This window comes from Malaclemys terrapin, chromosome 3, assembly GCF_027887155.1.
Source record: "Malaclemys terrapin pileata isolate rMalTer1 chromosome 3, rMalTer1.hap1, whole genome shotgun sequence".
In the NCBI taxonomy this organism is placed as follows: Eukaryota; Metazoa; Chordata; order Testudines; family Emydidae; genus Malaclemys; species Malaclemys terrapin.
The window spans coordinates 76,204,195-76,224,324 of NC_071507.1; the positions used below are offsets into that span (position 1 = coordinate 76,204,195).

Genomic DNA, 20,130 nt, shown 5'->3' on the forward strand with positions numbered 1-20,130 from the left:
CTCTTGGTGTAGGCCATGTCTACACTATGGGGCTATGCCCTGTAGTGTAGACATACCGAATGAAAGGTGCTTTATGGAAGGTTTTATTGTGAATCAAAAACCTTATGTGAGGGTCAATGGCATTCTGACATCCTCCCAAATGTACCTAACTCCAGATCAATTGTCTGGGAGTTGCATGATCCTCTTTAGCAAATATATCTGGATATAACCCCATAGTGACTTCACACGTTAGCTCTTGCAAATCATTTATTCCCTTCTATGAATCAGGGAGAGAGAGGTTTAAATCCATGTCTCCTACCCCACATGTGAGTGCCTTAATCACCAGGCTATAGAGTCAGTCTCACTTGCTTTCTTTTTGGCACAATGAATATTTTAATATTTATACACCGTGGAATAGAGGGATTGAGAGCAACTTACCCCAAAATAGCCTCTAGCTTAGTGGTAAGGATGCTTCACCTAGGAGGAGGGAGATTTGGGTACAAGTCCCTGTTATATGGAGATTCAAACCTGGGTCTCCCACATCTTAGGTATGTGCGCTAAGCATTGGACTAATGGTTATAAGGAGGAACACACACACAGTCAAACTCATGGAAAATTTTGGGTCAACCAAAACTGCATTTTTCAATGAATAAACTATTCTCCTGAAAAATTTCACCCAGATCTACTTATAACCTTTTATTCCCTTGCACATGTGTGTAGGATGAGGGACGACATTGCCCTTTGTGTGCCTCTGTTCCCCTGGGCATCTGACTTTGCCAAGGGTGCAAAAGTGAGTTGCTCTCTCCATATAGAATTTTGCTATATTGTATCCTTCCCCCCCACCCCCTCTCCTGGCTTTTGTATTCTCCATTGTGACATAGACATATTTAGATTTATGATGGGTGAATCCCAAAAGGTTCAGAGGTTCAACTTAAATAAACAGGCCAACATTCACATGTCAAGCTAGTGTGACTTAAACTTTATGAGACTGTCTGAGATCTTTCTTCAAGCCCCCTCCTTCCGTGTGACCTTCTAAGATTCCCATGGCCTGACCCTCTGAAAACAAATTTCCTTCTCAACAGGCCTCAGTTCCATCCTTCCCAGTGATCAGCCCCCTCATTCTATTCTGTATCCTTTTTCCCCACGACTACTGTATTGTGTTCTACATATTGACGTAGCCCTGGTCTACATGTGGGGATCGATCTAAGTTTCATAGATTCATAGATTCATAGCTTCTAGGACTGGAAGGGACCTCGAGAGGTCATCGAGTCCAGTCCCCTGCCCGCATGGCAGGACCAAATACCGTCTAGACCATCCCTGATAGACATTTATCTAACCTACTCTTAAATATCTCCAGAGATGGAGATTCCACAACCTCCCTAGGCAATTTATTCCAGTGTTTAACCACCCTGACAGTTAGGAACTTTTTCCTAATGTCCAACCTAGACCTCCCTTGCTGCAGTTTAAACCCATTGCTTCTGGTTCTATCCTTAGAGGCTAAGGTGAACAAGTTTTCTCCCTCCTCCTTATGACACCCTTTTAAATACCTGAAAACTGCTATCATGTCCCCTCTCAGTCTTCTCTTTTCCAAACTAAACAAACCCAATTCTTTCAGCCTTCCTTCATAGGTCATGTTCTCAAGACCTTTAATCATTCTTGTTGCTCTTCTCTGGACCCTTTCCAATTTCTCCACATCTTTTTTAAAATGCGGTGCCCAGAACTGGACACAATACTCCAGCTGAGGCCTAACCAGAGCAGAGTAGAGCGGAAGAATGACTTCTCGTGTCTTGCTCACAACACACCTGTTAATACATCCCAGAATCATGTTTGCTTTTTTTGCAACAGCATCACACTGTTGACTCATATTTAGCTTGTGGTCCACTATAACCCCTAGATCTCTTTCTGCCGTACTCCTTCCTAGACAGTCTCTTCCCATTCTGTATGTGTGAAACTGATTTTTCCTTCCTAAGTGGAGCACTTTGCATTTGTCTTTGTTAAACTTCATCCTGTTTACCTCAGCCCATTTCTCCAGTGAATATGTGAATATATTCTCTATGTGAATAACATAGCTGAAGTCGATGTACTTAGATCGATTCACCGTGGTGTCTTCACCGAGGTGAGCCAACTGCTGCTGCTCCCCCGTTGACTCTGCTTGTGCCTCTCGCAGCGCTGGAGTACAGGAGTCGATGGGAGAGTGCTTGGGGGTCGATTTATCGTGTCTAGACTAGATGCGATAAATCGATCCCCGCTGGATTGATCGCTGCCCGCCAATCCAGCGGGTAGTGTAGACATACTCATAGACATATACTATGGTCACTTTATCTTTTGATGATCTATTCATCAGATTACTCTACCCTTTTTGGGCAGCAAAAGACTTTCAATGGGAGGCCCATGTCAGTAGTCCTCTCTTCACATCCTTGGCATTACATGACTGCAGAGGGAAGCTTGTAGTTCCCTTACCCTGATAAGAATAATGAAAGAGGAGGCTGAGTTCTGTGATGTAAGATGACCTTTGGAGAGAAGTCAGCAGCACTCTTCTCCCACAGCCTCATGTTCAGGCAGCAGAAATCTTCAGGAGATTATAATTTGTATGGATATATGACCTATTTGAAGATCTATAATCATAGAAGCTGGAGATGGAAAAAATCTATTGAATCATCTGGTCCTTTTCCCCAAAGGTAAATGCAGGATTGTTCCCTACAACAGAGTCTTCAATATTCTATCCAGTCTAGCATTAAGTGACTCCAGGGATGGGGCTTCCACCATGTCTAATCTGATTTTCTGAATATAAATCTCACTGTTAGGAAACATTTTCTAATACTCAGATCATGTTTTCCTTCAGTTATTTTGATCCTATCACTCCCATTTATGACAATAATAATTCCTCTCCCTCTTTGGTATGTATGCCTTTCGTATGTGCATGATCTTATCCATAACAAAAGATGGTAATGAAGTCCCCTTGCAGTTGTCATTTGGCCAAGCTACAGTATACATAAATAAAAAGAACAGGAGTCCTTGTGGCACCTTAGAGACTAACAAATTTATTTGAGCATAAGCTTAGATGCCATAAGTACTCCTGTTCTTTCTGCAGATACAGATTAACATGGCTACTACTCTGAAATCTATACATAAGTAGTTCATTACTAATATCTTATATGTCATTCCTTCTAGTCCTCTAATAATTGTTATTGCTTTGCTCTGAATTCCCTCCAAGATTTTTTAATATGTATCTTTCTGGCATTGAAATACTCAGAAATGATCTAATAAAATAGTGTCACCATATCCATAAAGGAACAATCATCTCCCTAGTCTGTAACATAATAATGCCTGCTCATATGCAGCACAAAATCTCATTGGATTTTTTACACTGCATTGCTTTGTAAATTATCATATCTAATTTGTTATCTATTGAAAACCTTGTGTCCATGTCTGTTTTGGATTATATTTCCCCCATGATATATTAGCTGGTGGAATTCCAGGTTGATTCTGAATATATTTCTTGCCCTCATTTTTTAATCGAAAACTGCATAATTTCTCAATTCTGATTGGTGTTTGTAATGTCTCCCAAGATAGTAAGTAACCTTTGTGAATGCTTTTTTATTCCTCTTCCAGATGTCAGTAAAGATGCTCAACAGGACACTTTAAATAAAATACACCTCAATATTCATACACAATGGAAACAGCACAAAAGGTGAAAATATTCAGATGTCGCAGATAACATTGGCTAAATCAAAGGAACTTTTAAAAAATCCAGACTCAGAGTCAAAGAATATATGACATCACTGATATTACTGATGCAAATATACAGACACAAATATTTAAATATCCAAACTTCTTATCAAATTCTTATTTATTCCAAGAATCCTCCAGCTTCCCAGAGTTCTTATGCCTCTAAATTCAGACAAGAGAAGGATTTGCTGCCACATCAGAAGAACAGCCTAATTTGGTGGGATATGGAAGCATCCCTGCAAAATTATGAGTACTCATAGTCGAAGTACAGAGTTCTGTCTGTCTCATATAAACTGAACTGCCTGATCTAAACTCCAAAGTTAAGAAAGACAAAGTGTACAAGAAAATGAGTTATCCCTCTCCTTTCCCATATGTATTTGTTGTATATACATTTTTTCCACATAAGAACAGAAATAGGGTGAAACGCAATGTTTTACAATTTCTTCTCTCTTTTGGGAAATGTACTATCTACTTTTCTTCTGAGTTTGCTGCTGCTCTGCACATGAGCACTACCGCTCGTTGTTGGAATCTGTTGTATTTTCAAGAGTCAGGGAACTTCGTTGGTTTTCTTAAGAGAATTACTGCATCAACATGAGAGTAGGAGGGAACGCGTTATAGGAGATCTGCTTCATTTTCTAAACTTACAATAAACAATTCAACTGCAAAGGAAAAGAGATGTTATTGGTCGGGTGAGTTGTGGCCCACTGTGGCTGGCATGGGAGTAGGGGGGTACCTTGAGTTTCTGGGGTCGAGGATGGGGTTAACGGGAGGGGGAACTCAGGCTGATGGGTTTGTTTGTTTGTTTGCATTATTTTCTTGGTACGAAAGAGAAGTATTGATGGGGTTGGGATTGCAGTGAGGGGTGGGGGAGCCTTTCCCCTCTAATTGTGATTGGCTGTTTTTCTCTGAGCTGCTTTGTTCATTGGTTTGCTCCTCAGCCCCTCATGAGTCGCCCTCTCTTCTCCCCACCCCAGCTCTGGCTGGGTTTAAAACTTTTTGGGGGCTTCACAGTTTCGCCGCCCGCGCTGGAGCTGCTGCCGCGCGCTGTGCAGGGAGGCGCCGGGCGAGGAGAGCATGTTCCCCGGGCGGAGCTGGGGATGGGCGCTGCTGTGGGCGCTGCTGGGGCAGGCCGTGCCCGGGGCTGCCTGCCCCGCGGGGGGCTGCTCTTCCCCTTCGGCGCGGAGCGGGGTGACGCGGAGCTGGAGCTCGGGGACGACGTGAGCTCACCGCCCCTGGAGCTCAGCACCCCGCTGCGCTTCTACGGCTCCAGCGTCGGCTCCCTCTACGTGAGTGCGGGGCTGGGGGCCGGGGGGCTGCCGCGAGTCACTGGGCTGGGGCGAGGCAGATAACTGGGTTGGTCTCTGTCAGCGGGGCACCGAAGTGCGGGGCGCGCAGCGGGGAGGCTCCGGGGCAGAGCTGCGCAGCTCCGCGGGGAGCGGGGCTGGCCAGGCGGGGCTGCTCCGTTCGCTAGCGGCCAGCGCAGCCGTTGTAGCGCAGCCCTCCCCCGGGAGAGGCTCCGCCGAGTGACCCACTGCCGAGCCGCTCGGGTTCAGCACGTAGAAGATCCCCCCGTTTCCCTCCTCTCTGGCTGCTGCCCGGCCGCGGAGCCAAGCGCTGCCGCGTCCCGGGATAAGGCGCTGTACAATAGGCCAAGGGAATGGACGTGGGGAGGTCTCCGAGCTGGAAGACTTTGGCTAACGACAAACCCAATGAAAAGCAGATGGCCCCCTGCCTTTCTCGGCTGGGTAGCTCCCTCCCTGAAAGTGCTTTTGTTGCCTGGATTTCCGGGGGTTTGTTCCACTGCAGGGCGTAGGCTGAATGCAAAACTTACCAATGCAGATCTGAACTCTCCGAGTCAGATCCTCAGCAGGTGTAAATTCAGTTACTTCGGTGGAACTGGGCTGCTGTACATCAGAGAGGATCTAGCCCAATGATTTTCAACCTTTTTTTTTCATTTGTGGACCCCTAAAACATTTCAAGTGGTGATGCAGACCCCTTTGGAAATCTTAGACATAATCTGCTGACCCCCAGGGGTCTGTGGACCATAGGGTGAAAACCACTGCTCTGTAGTAAGGACAACCTTTTGCAGACCCCTTAGACACAGATTGAAACAGACACAGACTCCGGGCACAGGTTGAAAACCACTAATCTAGCCCAATGTCTCCCTTAGGGTTCAGCATAGCAGCCCTGTTAGTCTGTAACCGCAAAAAGAACAGGAGTACTTGTGGCACCTTAGAGACTAACAAATTTATTTGAGCATAAGCTTCTGTGGACTACAGCCCACTTCATCAGACTTTTGAGTTAATTTGTTCCCTTAGGCAAGAACAGACTTTCTTCTCCCCCAGGAGTAGTGAGAAGAGAGACAAGGTTCATGTTTTTGTTGCACTGGATTCTAAGATGACTATCAATTTTTCTTCAAATACCAGGGGATTTTAAAAATAAGTGACCAGTGTGAATTCCTTGGTGGATTGCCTTCTATGGCTGTCTGTCTTGCTAGTGAAAGGAATGAGTTGATGCTTTATATGGTGATTGTTGCTGGTGTGTTACTTAAGTTGCATTAGCACCTTGACTCAAAACTATATCACCTGGCTGTAGATTGACATACATTTCTAATATATTTTGTCATAAAATCCTAATTTACAGAGTCATAAGGCTTTATTTTATTTTATATCAGGTTTCTGATCAACCCACTGCTAAATACTGTAGCTCTGTCTGATTTTAGTGAAATATATTGTCTGTATTGCCAAGTCTGTATTGGGAGGCCATGGATATGTGATCTGCAGCGGGAAAAGGCCCATAACAGCTTAGCCAGAGTGTGTACAGATTTGGAAATACTAGCTTCTTCTCCTGGAGCTAAGAAATATCACTTTCATACTGTATGTGTTGTGTGAGCTGCAGAATTAGACAGTCCCTTCTCCAAAGAGCTTCCAATTTAGGTCTTAAGACAACAGATGGGTACAGACACTACAAGGAAACAACGAGACAATATTGGTTAACATGTTAGACAGTGGTGCGGTGATGGTGCCTTGAAGGTTTTCTTATGTGAATTCTAGTCTGTACCTTCAGTTGTTGTTTGCTGTTTGTATTCTGATAGCATCCACAATGTGCTCGTAACTGTCTGCCCATAGGAACATTATAAGTCAGTGTTTTCCATGAAGAACCTATGGTCAGAGGTACTTGTTCAGTGTAAAGTGTGAAGCCATTAGGGGGTGGGGGGTTATTTGGACTGCAGCATCACCAATGATGGCAATCAGTCCTGTGTTCCTTTTCATGAGCTTTGCATGGTGCAATCTTTCAGTCTTTTTCAGTGTTGAACTTGCAGTGACTTTAACACTTTTATTGATATTCAAAGTGAAGACTGATACTGATATCCATGTGTTAATATGGCAGCAGAACCTGGCCTAGACTATTGCTTAGGCTGGTCTACACTAGGTGGAGGGGATCGATCTAAGTTATGCAACTTCAGCTAAGTGAATAAGGTAGCTGGACGTACTTAGATCTACTCACCACGGTGTCTTCACTGCGGTAGGTTGACTGCTGACGCTCCCCCGTTGACTCCGCCTACGCGTCTCGCTCCGGAGTCGACGGGAATGTGCTCAGCAGTTGATTTATCGCGTCTTCACTAGTCACGATAAATCGACCCCCGCTGGTTCGATCATTCCGGAGATAAGTGTAGACATGCCCTCAGTGGCTGTCTTTTTTCCTTTGAGATCTTGTCAGAGATCTGAGGTGTTTTAAAAGCCTATTGTTGACAAGGCACACTACCCTGCCTTTAACACATGTTAACCTGGTTCAGTTAAAGCTGAACCTTATAAGATCACACTTTAAGAGTGCTGCATAGACATGCTTAGTAACTGAACCTTCCAATGAACATGAGTATCTTGTCAGGTGCACACTGAATGAGGCAGACCCTCACAAGAGCCATTATAAATTGGATTAGTTCAGTTATCTGGCATTTTGTCTATCGTACAGCCAGAATGATTATTTGGAATAAAAAAAAATATTCTGGAATAGAGTGCCCATGTGAAGGAATTTTACCAAAATTGTTTTATACTTTTTTCTATTAAACTACATATACAATATTACTCTTGAGAAACGGAACTTACAAAAAAGTACTGCTAGTTGATACATATATTAACTGATAATATACTAATTTATAGAATCCCTGAAATAATTTTTTTTTAAACATTAAAAATTCTTGGGTCAGAGTTTAGGTTGTTGTGATGAAATGTGCATTTCTTTATACTTGATAAGAAATGCTTTCCATATTATTCTTAACTGTTGAGTGCTTTATTTTTGCAATCTTAATATTTATTAATGTAGGTTTAATTAAATGTAATTCTGTATATATATTCTAACAGTTGAGATAAAATGAGGTGCTTGAACTAATAGTCCATAGGCATTTCAATGAAGGACCTTCTAATCTAGAACTAAATCTTAGCTCCAGCCCTTTTTGCTCTGACCATCAGTTTGACAGGACACAATGAAACAGTTATGAATTTGTATAGTGCCAAAGGCGGCACGCGAGCCAATTTTTACTGGCACGCTACTGCCAGCCGGGGTCCCAGCCACTGGCCCCACTCAACCCGCTGCCGGCCTGGGTGAACGGAGCCCCTGACCAGCAGCGGGCTGAGCGGGGCCGGTGGCCAGGACCCCGGCAGCCGGCGGATGGAACTCCAGACCGGCAGCGGGTGAATAAATGAAGACTCTGCACACCACTTGTGAAAGGTTGCCGACCCCTAGTATAGTGGATATCATCTGAGGGATGATTTAGAGAGGTCTGAGGTTGTTTCCTTTTGGAAAGGAGTCTTTTAACTGAACTTGATTTAATTTGTTTTATTGCATTTGTACACTCTTTAATTTATACTTTTAAATTTTGGCCTTGTTTACATTAGAAAGTTTTGTTGCTTTAACTATACCAGCACACAGTTATGCAAACAACCAACCTTATTTGTTTGCAGAAAGTGTCATGTTCCCACAATGTCTGGTAATTAAACTAAAAAAATAATCACTTATTTGATTTTACAAAAGTATTCAGTGTCATTTTTCTATCCCCCTCACTGCTGTCCCATTTGACTAAACAAGATAGAGCTGTATATAGTGTGTCTGGTATGTTTTACTACAAACCATAAATGTAATTTAGCAATGTGTAATCCAGCAGTTTAAAATGCTAAAAAAAATCTGCCACTGCTTCCTGTCATTTTAAATAGAGTAATACCCTAAAAGGCAAAAAAAAAAACCCTACAGCTGTTACTGTCTTTAGACAACACAAACCTTCAGCTTTTTTGTCTTTTTTTAATAAAAATACATCTTTATTAAACTATAATACATATATCCATTTTTGGGCTTTGACTTAGTTATACTGACATTAATAAAAATGTGTATTTATATGAGTTTAAAGGGACATGGTAAAGTTAAATAATACTTAAAAAAACCAAATTTCCTTACGTATGTTACATTTTGAAATTTAAAAAACAACTTTTCACTACTTATAATAGGAGCTTATTCTGTGCACTTGACTCACTTTACACCAGGAATCCAGACTGCTCGGTTTCTAGTATTTGTTTTTCAGTGTTTCAATAGTCTGGTTCTTTTGCAGTAGAACAATAGTACAATGTTTGGTTGCATATAATGCATGGTAATGGTTAAATCTGAACAAAACATCTCCTTTGAAAAACAAAACATGAAAATATTCAATTGTTTTTTGAGAAACCTACAAATTACTTGACAGCAACCCTATCAGTTTATGACAAACTAGGAAATAAGGGTAAGTCTACATCACCCTGGGAAGTGCCCTTCCAGATGCTGATAGACAGACACATGCTAGCTGTGCTCGAGCTAGCATGCTGAAAATAGCACCATGGCCACAGCAGCAGATCAGCCACCCAGTACAAACCAACCCAGTCCTCTCTGGCTACATGCTTGGGAGGCTAGCCTGTGCCGCTGTTTTTAACACACTATTTTTAACACACTAGCTCAAACTGGTTCTCAAACTGGGGGTCAGGACCCCTCAGGGGGTCGCGAGGTTATTACAGGGGGTGTCGCGAGCTATCAGCCTCCACCCCAAACCTTGCTTTGCCTCCAGCATTTATAATGGTGTTAAATATATAAAAAAGTGTTTTTAATTCATAAGGGGGGTCGCACTCAGAGACTTGTTATGTCAAAGGGGTCACCAGTAAAAAAGTTTGAGAGCCACTGCACTAGCTTGAGTAGAGCTAGCACATCTGTCTACCCACACTGGACGTATGCTCCCTGCTGCTGTGTAGACATATCCTAAGAGTTCAGAAGCAAGCGCCTAATGGCTGGAGAGAGACAAGCATAGCTTTAAAGTTGTCTCTTGTCTCTAGTCTTTATTCCATAATTTTGAATAGCTTTCATTATGTATGTATGGTAGCTCCTCTCCCAACGTTATTTTAGATTTCTGTGATAATCTGGGAATCACATAAATTGCCTTTTTTGTGGCCACAAGTCCAAAATGGAGATGAACTATGAATTTGTGACCCCTGAAAGATGCATGTATATTCCTTGGGAGTATATTTAGTCTAGATGGAGGAGAAATTGACATAGTAAATTTGCCACATACCCCCATCTTGCTTATTCAGATTATAAAGAAAATTAAACACTGTACATATAATATAGATAAATATTTTAATACCTCTGATGACGAGGGTTCCATGTCTGTCGCAGAGGTTGCAGGAGTCATGGATTCCGTGACTTTCTGCGACCTCTGTGACTGCTGCAGCGGCCAGTGTGGCTGACCACAGGGCTGCCCAAGCAGCTGGCTGGTGACAGCCACGCTAGCCACTTCATTTTTTGATGAACTAAAGTTAGGGCAGGTCCACACTAACCCCCCAATTCGAACTAAGGTACGCAACTTCAGCTACGTGAATAACGTAGCTGAAGTTCGAAGTACCTTAGTTCGAACCTACCTCGGTCCAGACGCGGCAGGCAGGCTCCCCCGTCGACTTCGCGGTACTCCTCTCGCCGAGCTGGAGTACCGCAGTCGACGGCGAGCACTTCCGGGTTCGACTTATCTCGTCCAGACAAGACGCGATAAGTCGAACCCAGAAGTTCGATTTGCTTGCTGCCGAACTACTGGGTAGTGTAGACCTACCCTTAGCTATTTGTTAAGTTAAACCAATCATTCATGTGTAACCACGTCCCAGATATATGACAAACTATAGGTTAAATGCTGACCCTGCGCAGACGGATTGCTAATCAGGAAACCCCTGGCAGTCATTGGAGGCTTCAGAATGATATTTTCTACTTTGCTTGTGGCAGCGAATCTTCAAGCTCCATCTGCAGTTCTTTCTGTGAGAATGTCATTCAAAATCCTTAAATATATATGTTTCTGTTGCCCCTGATATCTTGCATTATTTTTCACCGTTTTCATTTACTTCTCTTTGTCCCTGAGACCACCATTTCTGTGAATGGTGTGCCCTCAATGGAACTTCTTATGGAACCAACTCAACTTTTAAGTGTTACCTCTGGGGCAACCTGAACATGAATGTGTTTTGTTTATGTTTCAGTTACAAATCTGCATTGAAAATGATCAATAAACAAGAAATACACATTGGGTTGTTTTATGCCTGTTGTAAGATTAAGCTTTTGCCAGACAATGGTTCAGATTCTCCATTTCACCATGGCTGAGCAGCATGTAGGGGTTGTAAACCTGACAGAACCCATGCCTGGGAAATACTCTGATATAAAAGGATTCCCTGGGTGGCATATAGCTAACAGAATGGCTTTGTGACCCCACTCCTTTGTAGCCTCTGGGGATGTACTGAAGGCATATCTGGGACTGGAAGTTGTTGCAAAAGCATGCCGGGCTCTGGTTTCTGCAGTTACAGAAGAGTTCCTAGTGGGTTGTTGGATCCAAGTTAAGTTAGAGCAGTCTTGCTGTTGAATTTCAGTTTTGCTTGTCATTCAAAACAGGGCACTTAGAGCCTGAAATAAGTGTCCACACACAGACTTGCACCAAAATAATAAAATTAAAATTGAGTTAGTTATTTTGGTGCAAGGTTATGTGTAGGTCAACCCTAAATTCTCTAGTTAAATTCTAAACTAAGGGTATGTGTACACTTGCGGAGTTTCATCGCCAGCAGTTACAGCGCCGCTCAGAGAGCGCTAAAGGGAAACCACTGTTGTGTGTTCACGCTGTCAACAGCCTGCACAATAGCATGTTCATACTTGTGGCACTTGCAGCGGTATTTGGAGCATTGCACTCTGGGCAGCTATCCCACAGAGCATTTCTTCCTCTTCCACCACTAAGAGTTGTTGGAAGGCGGAGGGAGTTGCGGGGCATCCTGGGTCCTGTCCCAATGCCCCCGATGCATTGCTTCGCATGCCAGCAATCCCTGTGCTACAGTCTGCATTTGGCACCACCTTTCAATGGTTTGTGTACTGCGCACCCTGCTTCTTCGGGCTGCAGGAATGGATCCCAAACTGTTGACCAGTATGCTGCTCGCTCTGACCAACACATCATGAGTGGTAGTGGGGTTATTCCTTTAACTACAAAAGCAAGAGGAGTGCAACATTGATCTCGCCACACATAGTAGCTACGACACAAGATTGCTTGTGGCATTCACGGAGGTGCTGATCACAGTAGAACACCACTTTTGGGCTCGGGAAACAAGCACTGAGTGGTGGGATCACATCGTGATGCACGTCTGGGATGATGAGCAGTGGCTGCAGAAGTTTCGGATGAGAAAAGCCACATTCGTGGGACTGTGTGATGAGCTCGCCCCAGACCTGCGGCTCAAGGACATGAGAGTGAGAGCTGCCCTGCTATTGGAGAAGTGTGTGGCAATAGCACTGTGGAAGCTGGCTACTCCAGACTGCTACCGATCGATCCATCGAATCAGTTCAGAGTGGGAAAGTCGACTGTTGGACTCGTGTTGATGGAAGTGTGCAGGGCCATTAATCGCATCCTGCTCCGAAAGACCATGACTCTGGGCAATGTGCGTAACATTGTGGATGGTTTTGCACAAATGGGATTCCCTAACTGCGGAGGGGCGATAGATGACATGCATATTCCGATTCTGGCACCAGACCACCTACCCACCAAGTACATGAATCGCAAGGGGTATTTCTCAATGGTTCTCCAGGTGCTTGTTGATCACCGTGGGCATTTCACAGACATTAACGCAGGCTGGTCCGGAAAGGTGCATGACACACACATCTTTTGGAACACTGGCCTGTTCAGGAAGCTGCAAGCAGAATTTTCTTCTTGGACATGAAGATCACCGTAGGGGAAGTCGAAATGCTCACTGGGAGACCCTGCCTACCCCTTAATGCCTTGGCTTATGAATCCATACACGGGGCAACATGACAGCAGCAAGGAGCGGTTCAACAACAGGCTGAGCAAGTGCAGAATGACTGTTGAGTGTGCTTTTGGCCATTTAAAGGCCCGCTGACGCTGCCTCTATGGAAAGCTGGACCTGGCCAATGACAATATTCCTATGCTTACAACCTATGCTCCATAATATTTGTGAAGGGAAGGGTGAAAGCTTCACTTAGGGCTGGACTGCTGAGGCTCAGTGCCTGGAGGCTGAGTTTGAACAGTCAGAGACCAGGGCTATTAGAGGGGCCTTGAGGCAGCAATTCAAAGCTGAAAGCCACTAATATTTGTTGCTGTGCTCAGGAGTGCAGTGCTTGTAATGCTAGGAGGTGATTGGTGCAGACAATGCAATATGAAGACTTAATATAATTGTCTGTTGCTTTGCAGGGCTCTGTTTGCTTTCAGTTAATAGAATAAAGATTGCTTTCAAACCAAAACAATTCTTTTATTAAAAAACAACCGGAGGAGAGAGGCAAACAAAAAACCCATCAGCAGTGAGGGGCCTGGCGGAAGGGAAGGTCCCAGGAGGAGGTGTGGTCCCGGGATGGCTAAAGATTTGTGTATGTCCAGGGATCATATCCAACCTTCTCCTTTGGAGTACAATGCAGCGGGTACTGTACTTCAGCAGGGCCAAACTGCAGAGGGATGGGTGTTGAGTGCGGTGAGTAGTGGGAGTCCGCAGTGTTGGACTGTGAGGGGGGAGCAGTGGAATGCTGCGGATATAGACTGGAGCCAGGAGGTTGATAAGAGTGTGTTGGTGGTGTCTGGGGGGAGCATGGGAAAGAATTTTGCGACAGCAGCTGCAGGGGAGGGCAGGCGTGGAAGTGCTTGGTTTTCAGAGCTAGTATCGCCTGGAGCGTGTCTGCTTGGTGCTCCGTAATATTTAAGAACCGCTCCATGGCTTCATTCTGGCATGCCACATTCTCCTTTCAGTACCTCTTCTCGCTGTCCTGCCACTCCTTCAATTCCTGCTTATCTGCCATGGAGTGCACCATAACATCACGCATAAAGTCCTCCTTAGTTCTTCTTGGCTGCTTTCTAATTCTGCGTAGCCATTCAGCCATCGATAACAAAGAGGGAGGCAGGGCTCCCGAAGTAGGGTGACCATCCGTCCCATTTTTAAAGGGACAGTCCCATTATTTTGGGACTTTTTCTTATATAGGCACCTATCACCCCCCACCCCCTGTCCTGTTTTTTCACAGTTGCTATCTGGTAACTGTATCCCAAGATCATCTCTGTGAAGTTTAAACGCAACATTTTACAGAAGCAGTATTGTTTGCAACACAGAGAACACTGATTCAGTGATTTTAAAGCACAGCCAGTACTCACTAACTGGCTGACCCCAGGCAAGCACACATGAGCCACAAGACCCCCAAAATGGTGAGTAGCTGCAGGGGAAAGGTCAATCACTCTTCCCGGACCCTGCTGTACACTGGGCATGTGGCTCTTGGGGAGAGCCAGCATTGTAGGGGGAGCCTGATAATCATTCCTGTCCCCACACTTTCCACAGGATATGATCATTATGGAAGATATCTCGCTGCTGAGGGTGGGCAGGAAATCAAGGGAGGGTCTTCTCCAAGACTGCGGCTTCTGCCCTGGCCCCTATGTGGCTCGCCTTTGTGCAACTATGGTCCCTCCATCCCCCTCCGTGATGGCACAGTGGTGCGGGAAAGTTACCATTAATGGGGCAAGAAACAAAGTTGCTCTGCCAAAGAACCTGTGGCAGCAGATTGCCCAGTATCTCCATGAGAGTTTCCTGGAGATCTCTGAGGCAGAGTCCCGTGAAGTGAGGGAGTCAATCAACAGCTTGTTCCGCTGCTCAGACTAGGCATGTGTTGGGAGACAAGCCTGCTTTCTGCAACCCTCCTGCCCCCAAAAACTCTCTTCAGTGATTCCCAAAATCAAAGCCACTTACTAGGGCCTCCTCTCCTGTTTGCGCTTTGGCAACATCTGACAGCTGTGACTGGCTAGCCTTCTCTGAGGTAGAAAAGAGCTCCTGGCTGCATGCATCTCTGACCTCCGAGTCATCCTCTGCCTCTGGGTCCCCCTCCCCCTCCACATCCTTATCCAAGATTTCTTCCTCCTGGCTTGGTCGACTCTCAACTGGCACGCGGGCCACTGAAATATACATAGTGGCCTTTGCAGCGGAGGTGGGATTGCTGCCGAGTATCGCATCCAGCTCTTTGTAGAACTGGCAGCTTGTGGGCACAGCACCGGAGCGGCAGTTTGCCTCCCATGCCCTGTGGTAGGTGTTCCCAGCTCCTTCAGTTTGACCCTGCACTGCAATGTGTTCCAATCAGGGCCCCTTTCTGTCATGCATTGTGAAATCTGTCTGTAAGTATCATAATTCCTACGGCTGGAGTGCAGCTGGGACTGGACAGCCTCCTTTCCCCAAATGCTGATGAGGTCCAGCAGCTCAGCATTGCTGCAAATGGGGGATCGCCTGGTGCATGGCCACCAAGAAAGCTGCGCTGAGACCACTGCACACATCACCGAGCAAACAGGAAGGGACTTTCAAAATTCCAAAGGAATTTACAGGGTGGGAATGACGGTTGGTCACCTGAGCAGTAGAATTCAAACCAATGACCAGAGAGGCAAGAACAGGCATTGTAGGACACCTCCCTGAGCCCAATTGCAGCCCTGTAATCGACCACAGTGTCTACACTGGCACCATGGCAATGTAGCCCCAGCGCAGAAAGCTGTACACCTCTTGTTGGGGTGGGTTTTTTTACAGCGCTGCAACTACGCAGTTTCTGCGCACTGAGTGGCTTGGCAGTGTGTACACCTCAGGAGTTACAGCTCAGAAAGCTGCTTTACTGCGCAGAAACTTGCCAGTGTAGCCAGGGCCTAAAATTGCAGCAATCTTGAATGCAAGGAAGGAATGTGAGGAATGGCTTGATTGTGCAGTTTGCACAAAGCCCTAGGCAGGGAAGTTAGGAGGAAGATCTATTGTCTGATCTGTTGGGGAAAGTTGCACAACATCTCTGCTCCTGCTGTGGGGGGCGCATGATGATGCTGTTGATCCCTCACTTTCATCAGCCCCAAGCTCTTCTACAAGCGTATAATGTGATCCATACTATCGTTCCTGGGTCTCACAATGTAGAAGTAGTATGGTCCAGTTTTTAAGGTGGTGTCAATCCAAATAGTTCCATTGACATTAATGGAACTACACCAGCTTGCATCAGGTGAGAATCTGGCTCACTGGTTAGTCAACAAAGTAATTGTCCTAAGTATTTATTTATCCATTCTAAAATTCTAAGTTTGAGTATTTACTTCATTATTTCCATCCAGGGCTGGCCTTATGGGTGGGCAACATGGGTGACTGCCCAGGGCACCATGCGCAGGGGGTACTGTGGTCAAGAGGCAAGGAGTTGGGCGGACCTGGAGTGCAAGGCCGCAGAAAGGAGCTTGGAGTAATGGGGGTGGGGAAGGCATCAGGCACCTGGGGAGGCAGTGGGGGCCAGCGGCGATGGGGGGACTAATGGGAAGGTGGCAGGAGGGATGAGTAGGGGGTGGGGAGAGGCAGTGGGTGCCAGGTATCAGAGGGGTAGCCGTGTTAGTCTGAATCTGTAAAAAGCAACAGAGGGTCCTGTGGCACCTTTAAGACTAACAGAAGTATTGGGAGCATAAGCTTTCCTGGGTAAGAACCTCACTTCTGCAGCCCCAAGCTCTCCTACAAGTGTATAATGTGATCCATACATTATACACTTGCCAGGAGCACCAAAATACAAGCTTGCCCAGGGTGTCATTTTCCCTAAGCTTCCATACCTAGCAGCACTCTTATGTAAACATTTTTAATAGCATAATGGCTAGTATCTAGTCATCTAAGAGAATCCATACAAAAGACTGCATGCACTGGGTTTTGATGTATAAAGATAGAGTTTTGGAGTTTGTGAGATGTGGTTATTTTGTACTGATTTGCCAGAAGCGGAGGTGAATGTGGTAGCCTGTGAAATATAGCTGTTTGAAATCTTATCCTTCAGAGAGAAGAATGTTCAGTTCTTAATGTACCTTGTTGTTGAACCATGAGATGTTAAAACCCCAAGATCCCTCCAAATAGATATAAAAAGTGGTTTTTGGAATAGTGCTACAGGTTGGTAAACTTGACTTATCTCATAAATACAAGCTTCAGCTTCAATGATATTAGGTATTTAAGAACCGGAAGTATTTCAGTGGGTTTGAAAATACTACAAAAGTGTGTAGACTTGTGAAATAGCCATGTGAACAATACTTACTGCCCTGTCTAAATGATTTTACCCTTTCTATTAGGTGGCCACTAATGGGATCATTGCAGTGAATGAACCATCAAAAGAAGAAGAATACCTTGGTCAGTTCCCACTCAGTTTTGGAGCTATTGCTCCATTTTTGGCTGATCTGGACACTACAGATGGACGTGGGAAGGTGTTTTATAGAGAAGATTCATCCCCTGACATCTTACAGCTTGCTGCAGGCCATATCCAACGAGGTTTCCCGGAGACCAATTTTGATCCAAGCAGTGTTGTCATTGTTACCTGGACATTTGTGGCTCCTTACCATATACCTGGAGAAGTCCCCACTCTGGAAGGCAAGGTGAATATTAGAGCTCTAAGATAGACGAAGTGCAACAGAAGTGTAACTCCATGGTCCATTGTTTTAAGTGTCAATTGTAATATTTCATACTTCAAAAAGAAAATTATTTCACTTTAAATACCTTACCGCTTTGCTTTATATGCTTATCACAGCATTCATGAGAAGGAAATTTTTGGGAGGAGTGTCTCAGACATATTTAAAAGATGTAAGCAGTTTGGCTTGTAGCATATGGGCAGAGATGAGGACAAAGCTCACATATTTTTACCTTTTTATTCAACATCAAACTATCCTTGGACTGTTATGTTAACTTTTATAACACCCCAAAATGTGCCAGATACTTGGAATAATCAGGGAACTTAGATGTACTAAAACCTGGACTTTGGGGGCTAAATTAACAAAAAAAACTTAATGTGGTGACACTAAATATCGTCAGGTCTAACGTTCAAGTGCCTAGAAAATCACTGGGATTCACAAAGGCTGGATTTAGGCACCTAGGGTCCCTACACAATGAATGGAAGAGATGGGCATCTTAGATGGGCATCTTCACAAAAGCCAGCACACTAGGTGATGCCTCACCAAAGGTGGAAGATGCTAAGCCAATATGGGTGTGTGAAGCATTTCTCCCGTCTCATAGATAGGCGCCTAAGTCTGGGCCACAGGGAAATGCCTCCTACAACATGGGATTCTCAGCGGAAAATGCTCTCTTGGTGTGAGGTTCCTATATTGTTTTAGTAAGAAGCTAGCAGGGAGGGAGGATTTGCAGCAGCACCCTCATAATGTTTAGCCCAGTGGTTAGGGTACTCATCTGGGATGTGGAAAATCCCCAATTCAAGTCCCTCTTCTCCCTGATGGAGAGAGGAGGTTTGAACTGGTCTCTGCTGCCAGCACCCTAACCACTGGGCTATGGGATATTCTGACATGGGTCTCTCTGGCTCTCCTGTTGAAGCTGTTGCACTCATTGGGCCGAGCGAGTAGGTAAGTATGAGACTGACTCTGTAGCCTGATGTTTAGTGCACCCACCTGAAAGTGAATTTTTAAAATTTATTTATCCCCATTTCAACAGGGGAGACAGAGATCTCCACACTAGAATATACCATCCCCCAGTGGCTAGTGTATGCACCTGAGAGGTGGCAGAACCCACTTCAAATCTTTCCTGTGTCTCAGTTGGAGGGTGGTACTTAACTTAGGGGTCTTCCACATCCCAGATGAGTACCCTAACCACTGGGCGAAAGGTTATGAGGAAGGTTGTTCTCCCCTGCTCCCTCCTTTGTGTAAACTTCTCTATAAGGGCCTGATCTGGTAGCTGATCTCTGAATATGCTTTCCAGACCAGGCCCTGCAGGCTAGTTAGGCGGAGGACTGTCTGTCTGTCTTTCCCTGGTTCGTGCATTGTTCCGGGGCTTAGGTGTCCAGATGTCTGGTGTGGGGCTGCAGTGCATGTGCTCAGGCAAAAACAGATACCTCGTGAACTTTTACTGAAGTTGAGGCATTGAGCGAGTTTTGGTGCCTACAGGTTTTGGGGGCAGCTGAGCAGAGGCTTTGAATCCCAGTGGGGCCTGATTCTGGGATTTAGGTGTCTAAAGTGGCAGTTAGGCACTTAAGTCCTCTTGTGAATTTAGCCCTTGATCTCTTTTTGGGTTGATCACATCTCATTCACCACAAACTCGCATATCTGAAATCAGGCCTTCCGTAGTAGACTCTTTAAGATACATGTATGATGATCCATGTATGCTTAGGACTTAACCTCACAATTTATTTGAGAGCCACAATCCCTCCTCCCCGCCCCATCTTCTAAATCTTTTAGGTCCCATTCTGCAAAGATGTAAGCACACGCTTCATTTTATGTACTGAGATTAGCTCTGTTGTCAATGGGACTACTCACAGTGTGCAAAGCTAAGCATGTGCTTCTGTCTTTCCAGCATCAGAGCTTTGTTTTGCCAAATATCAGTTTCTTTTGTCTGACTAGGCCATGGGCATAGCATCCACCTTCCCTATAATGGGGCCCATTCTGGGGCAGTGGTAAACAGCTAAAGTCAGATAAATGGCCCTCATTGGATCACTGTCTCAGCAAGGGCCATGATTGCAGTGGCATGGATGTTCTCTACCAACAAATAATAAAATACTCCTCCAAAATCCTCTCCCCACCTGACAGCCCTGAAAATAAAAAATGCAGATCAGAATTCAAAATTGGATGTGCTGTCTGCATCTAAACATACATCATTTACAGTCCAGTGCAGTATCACTAGGCCAGCTGATTCCTTGACACCTCAAAGGCCAGTTTGTTGTGGTAGCTTTGAGGGTTGTTGTTTTTTTTTTAATTTGGTTATTTTTATTTATTTATTTATTTATTGGCTTAGTATAAACTGGGCGTTATGAAAGGAATGATCTGTTTGGTTGACAAGTATCCTGAACATTGCTGCTGGTAATCCAGTACAGCATGCACTGTGAGGGGTCCTATATTGTGTGTTGCCCCTCATTGCACATCTTTGGCTTCTTCATCTCCATGTGGGGCCT

General features: G+C 44.9%; 1 protein-coding gene across 1 annotated transcript in view; it reads left to right on the forward strand.

Moving 5' to 3' along the window:
• Positions 1-4,699: 4,699 nt before the first annotated feature.
• Positions 4,700-20,130, forward strand: part of NID1 (nidogen 1) — a 78,976-nt gene continuing 63,545 nt past the window's right edge. Inside the window, 3 exon segments of the mRNA XM_054022701.1 lie at positions 4,700-4,843; positions 4,846-4,994; positions 17,318-17,617. Coding sequence (XP_053878676.1) covers positions 4,783-4,843; positions 4,846-4,994; positions 17,318-17,617 — 510 coding nt within the window. The 5' untranslated portion in view covers positions 4,700-4,782.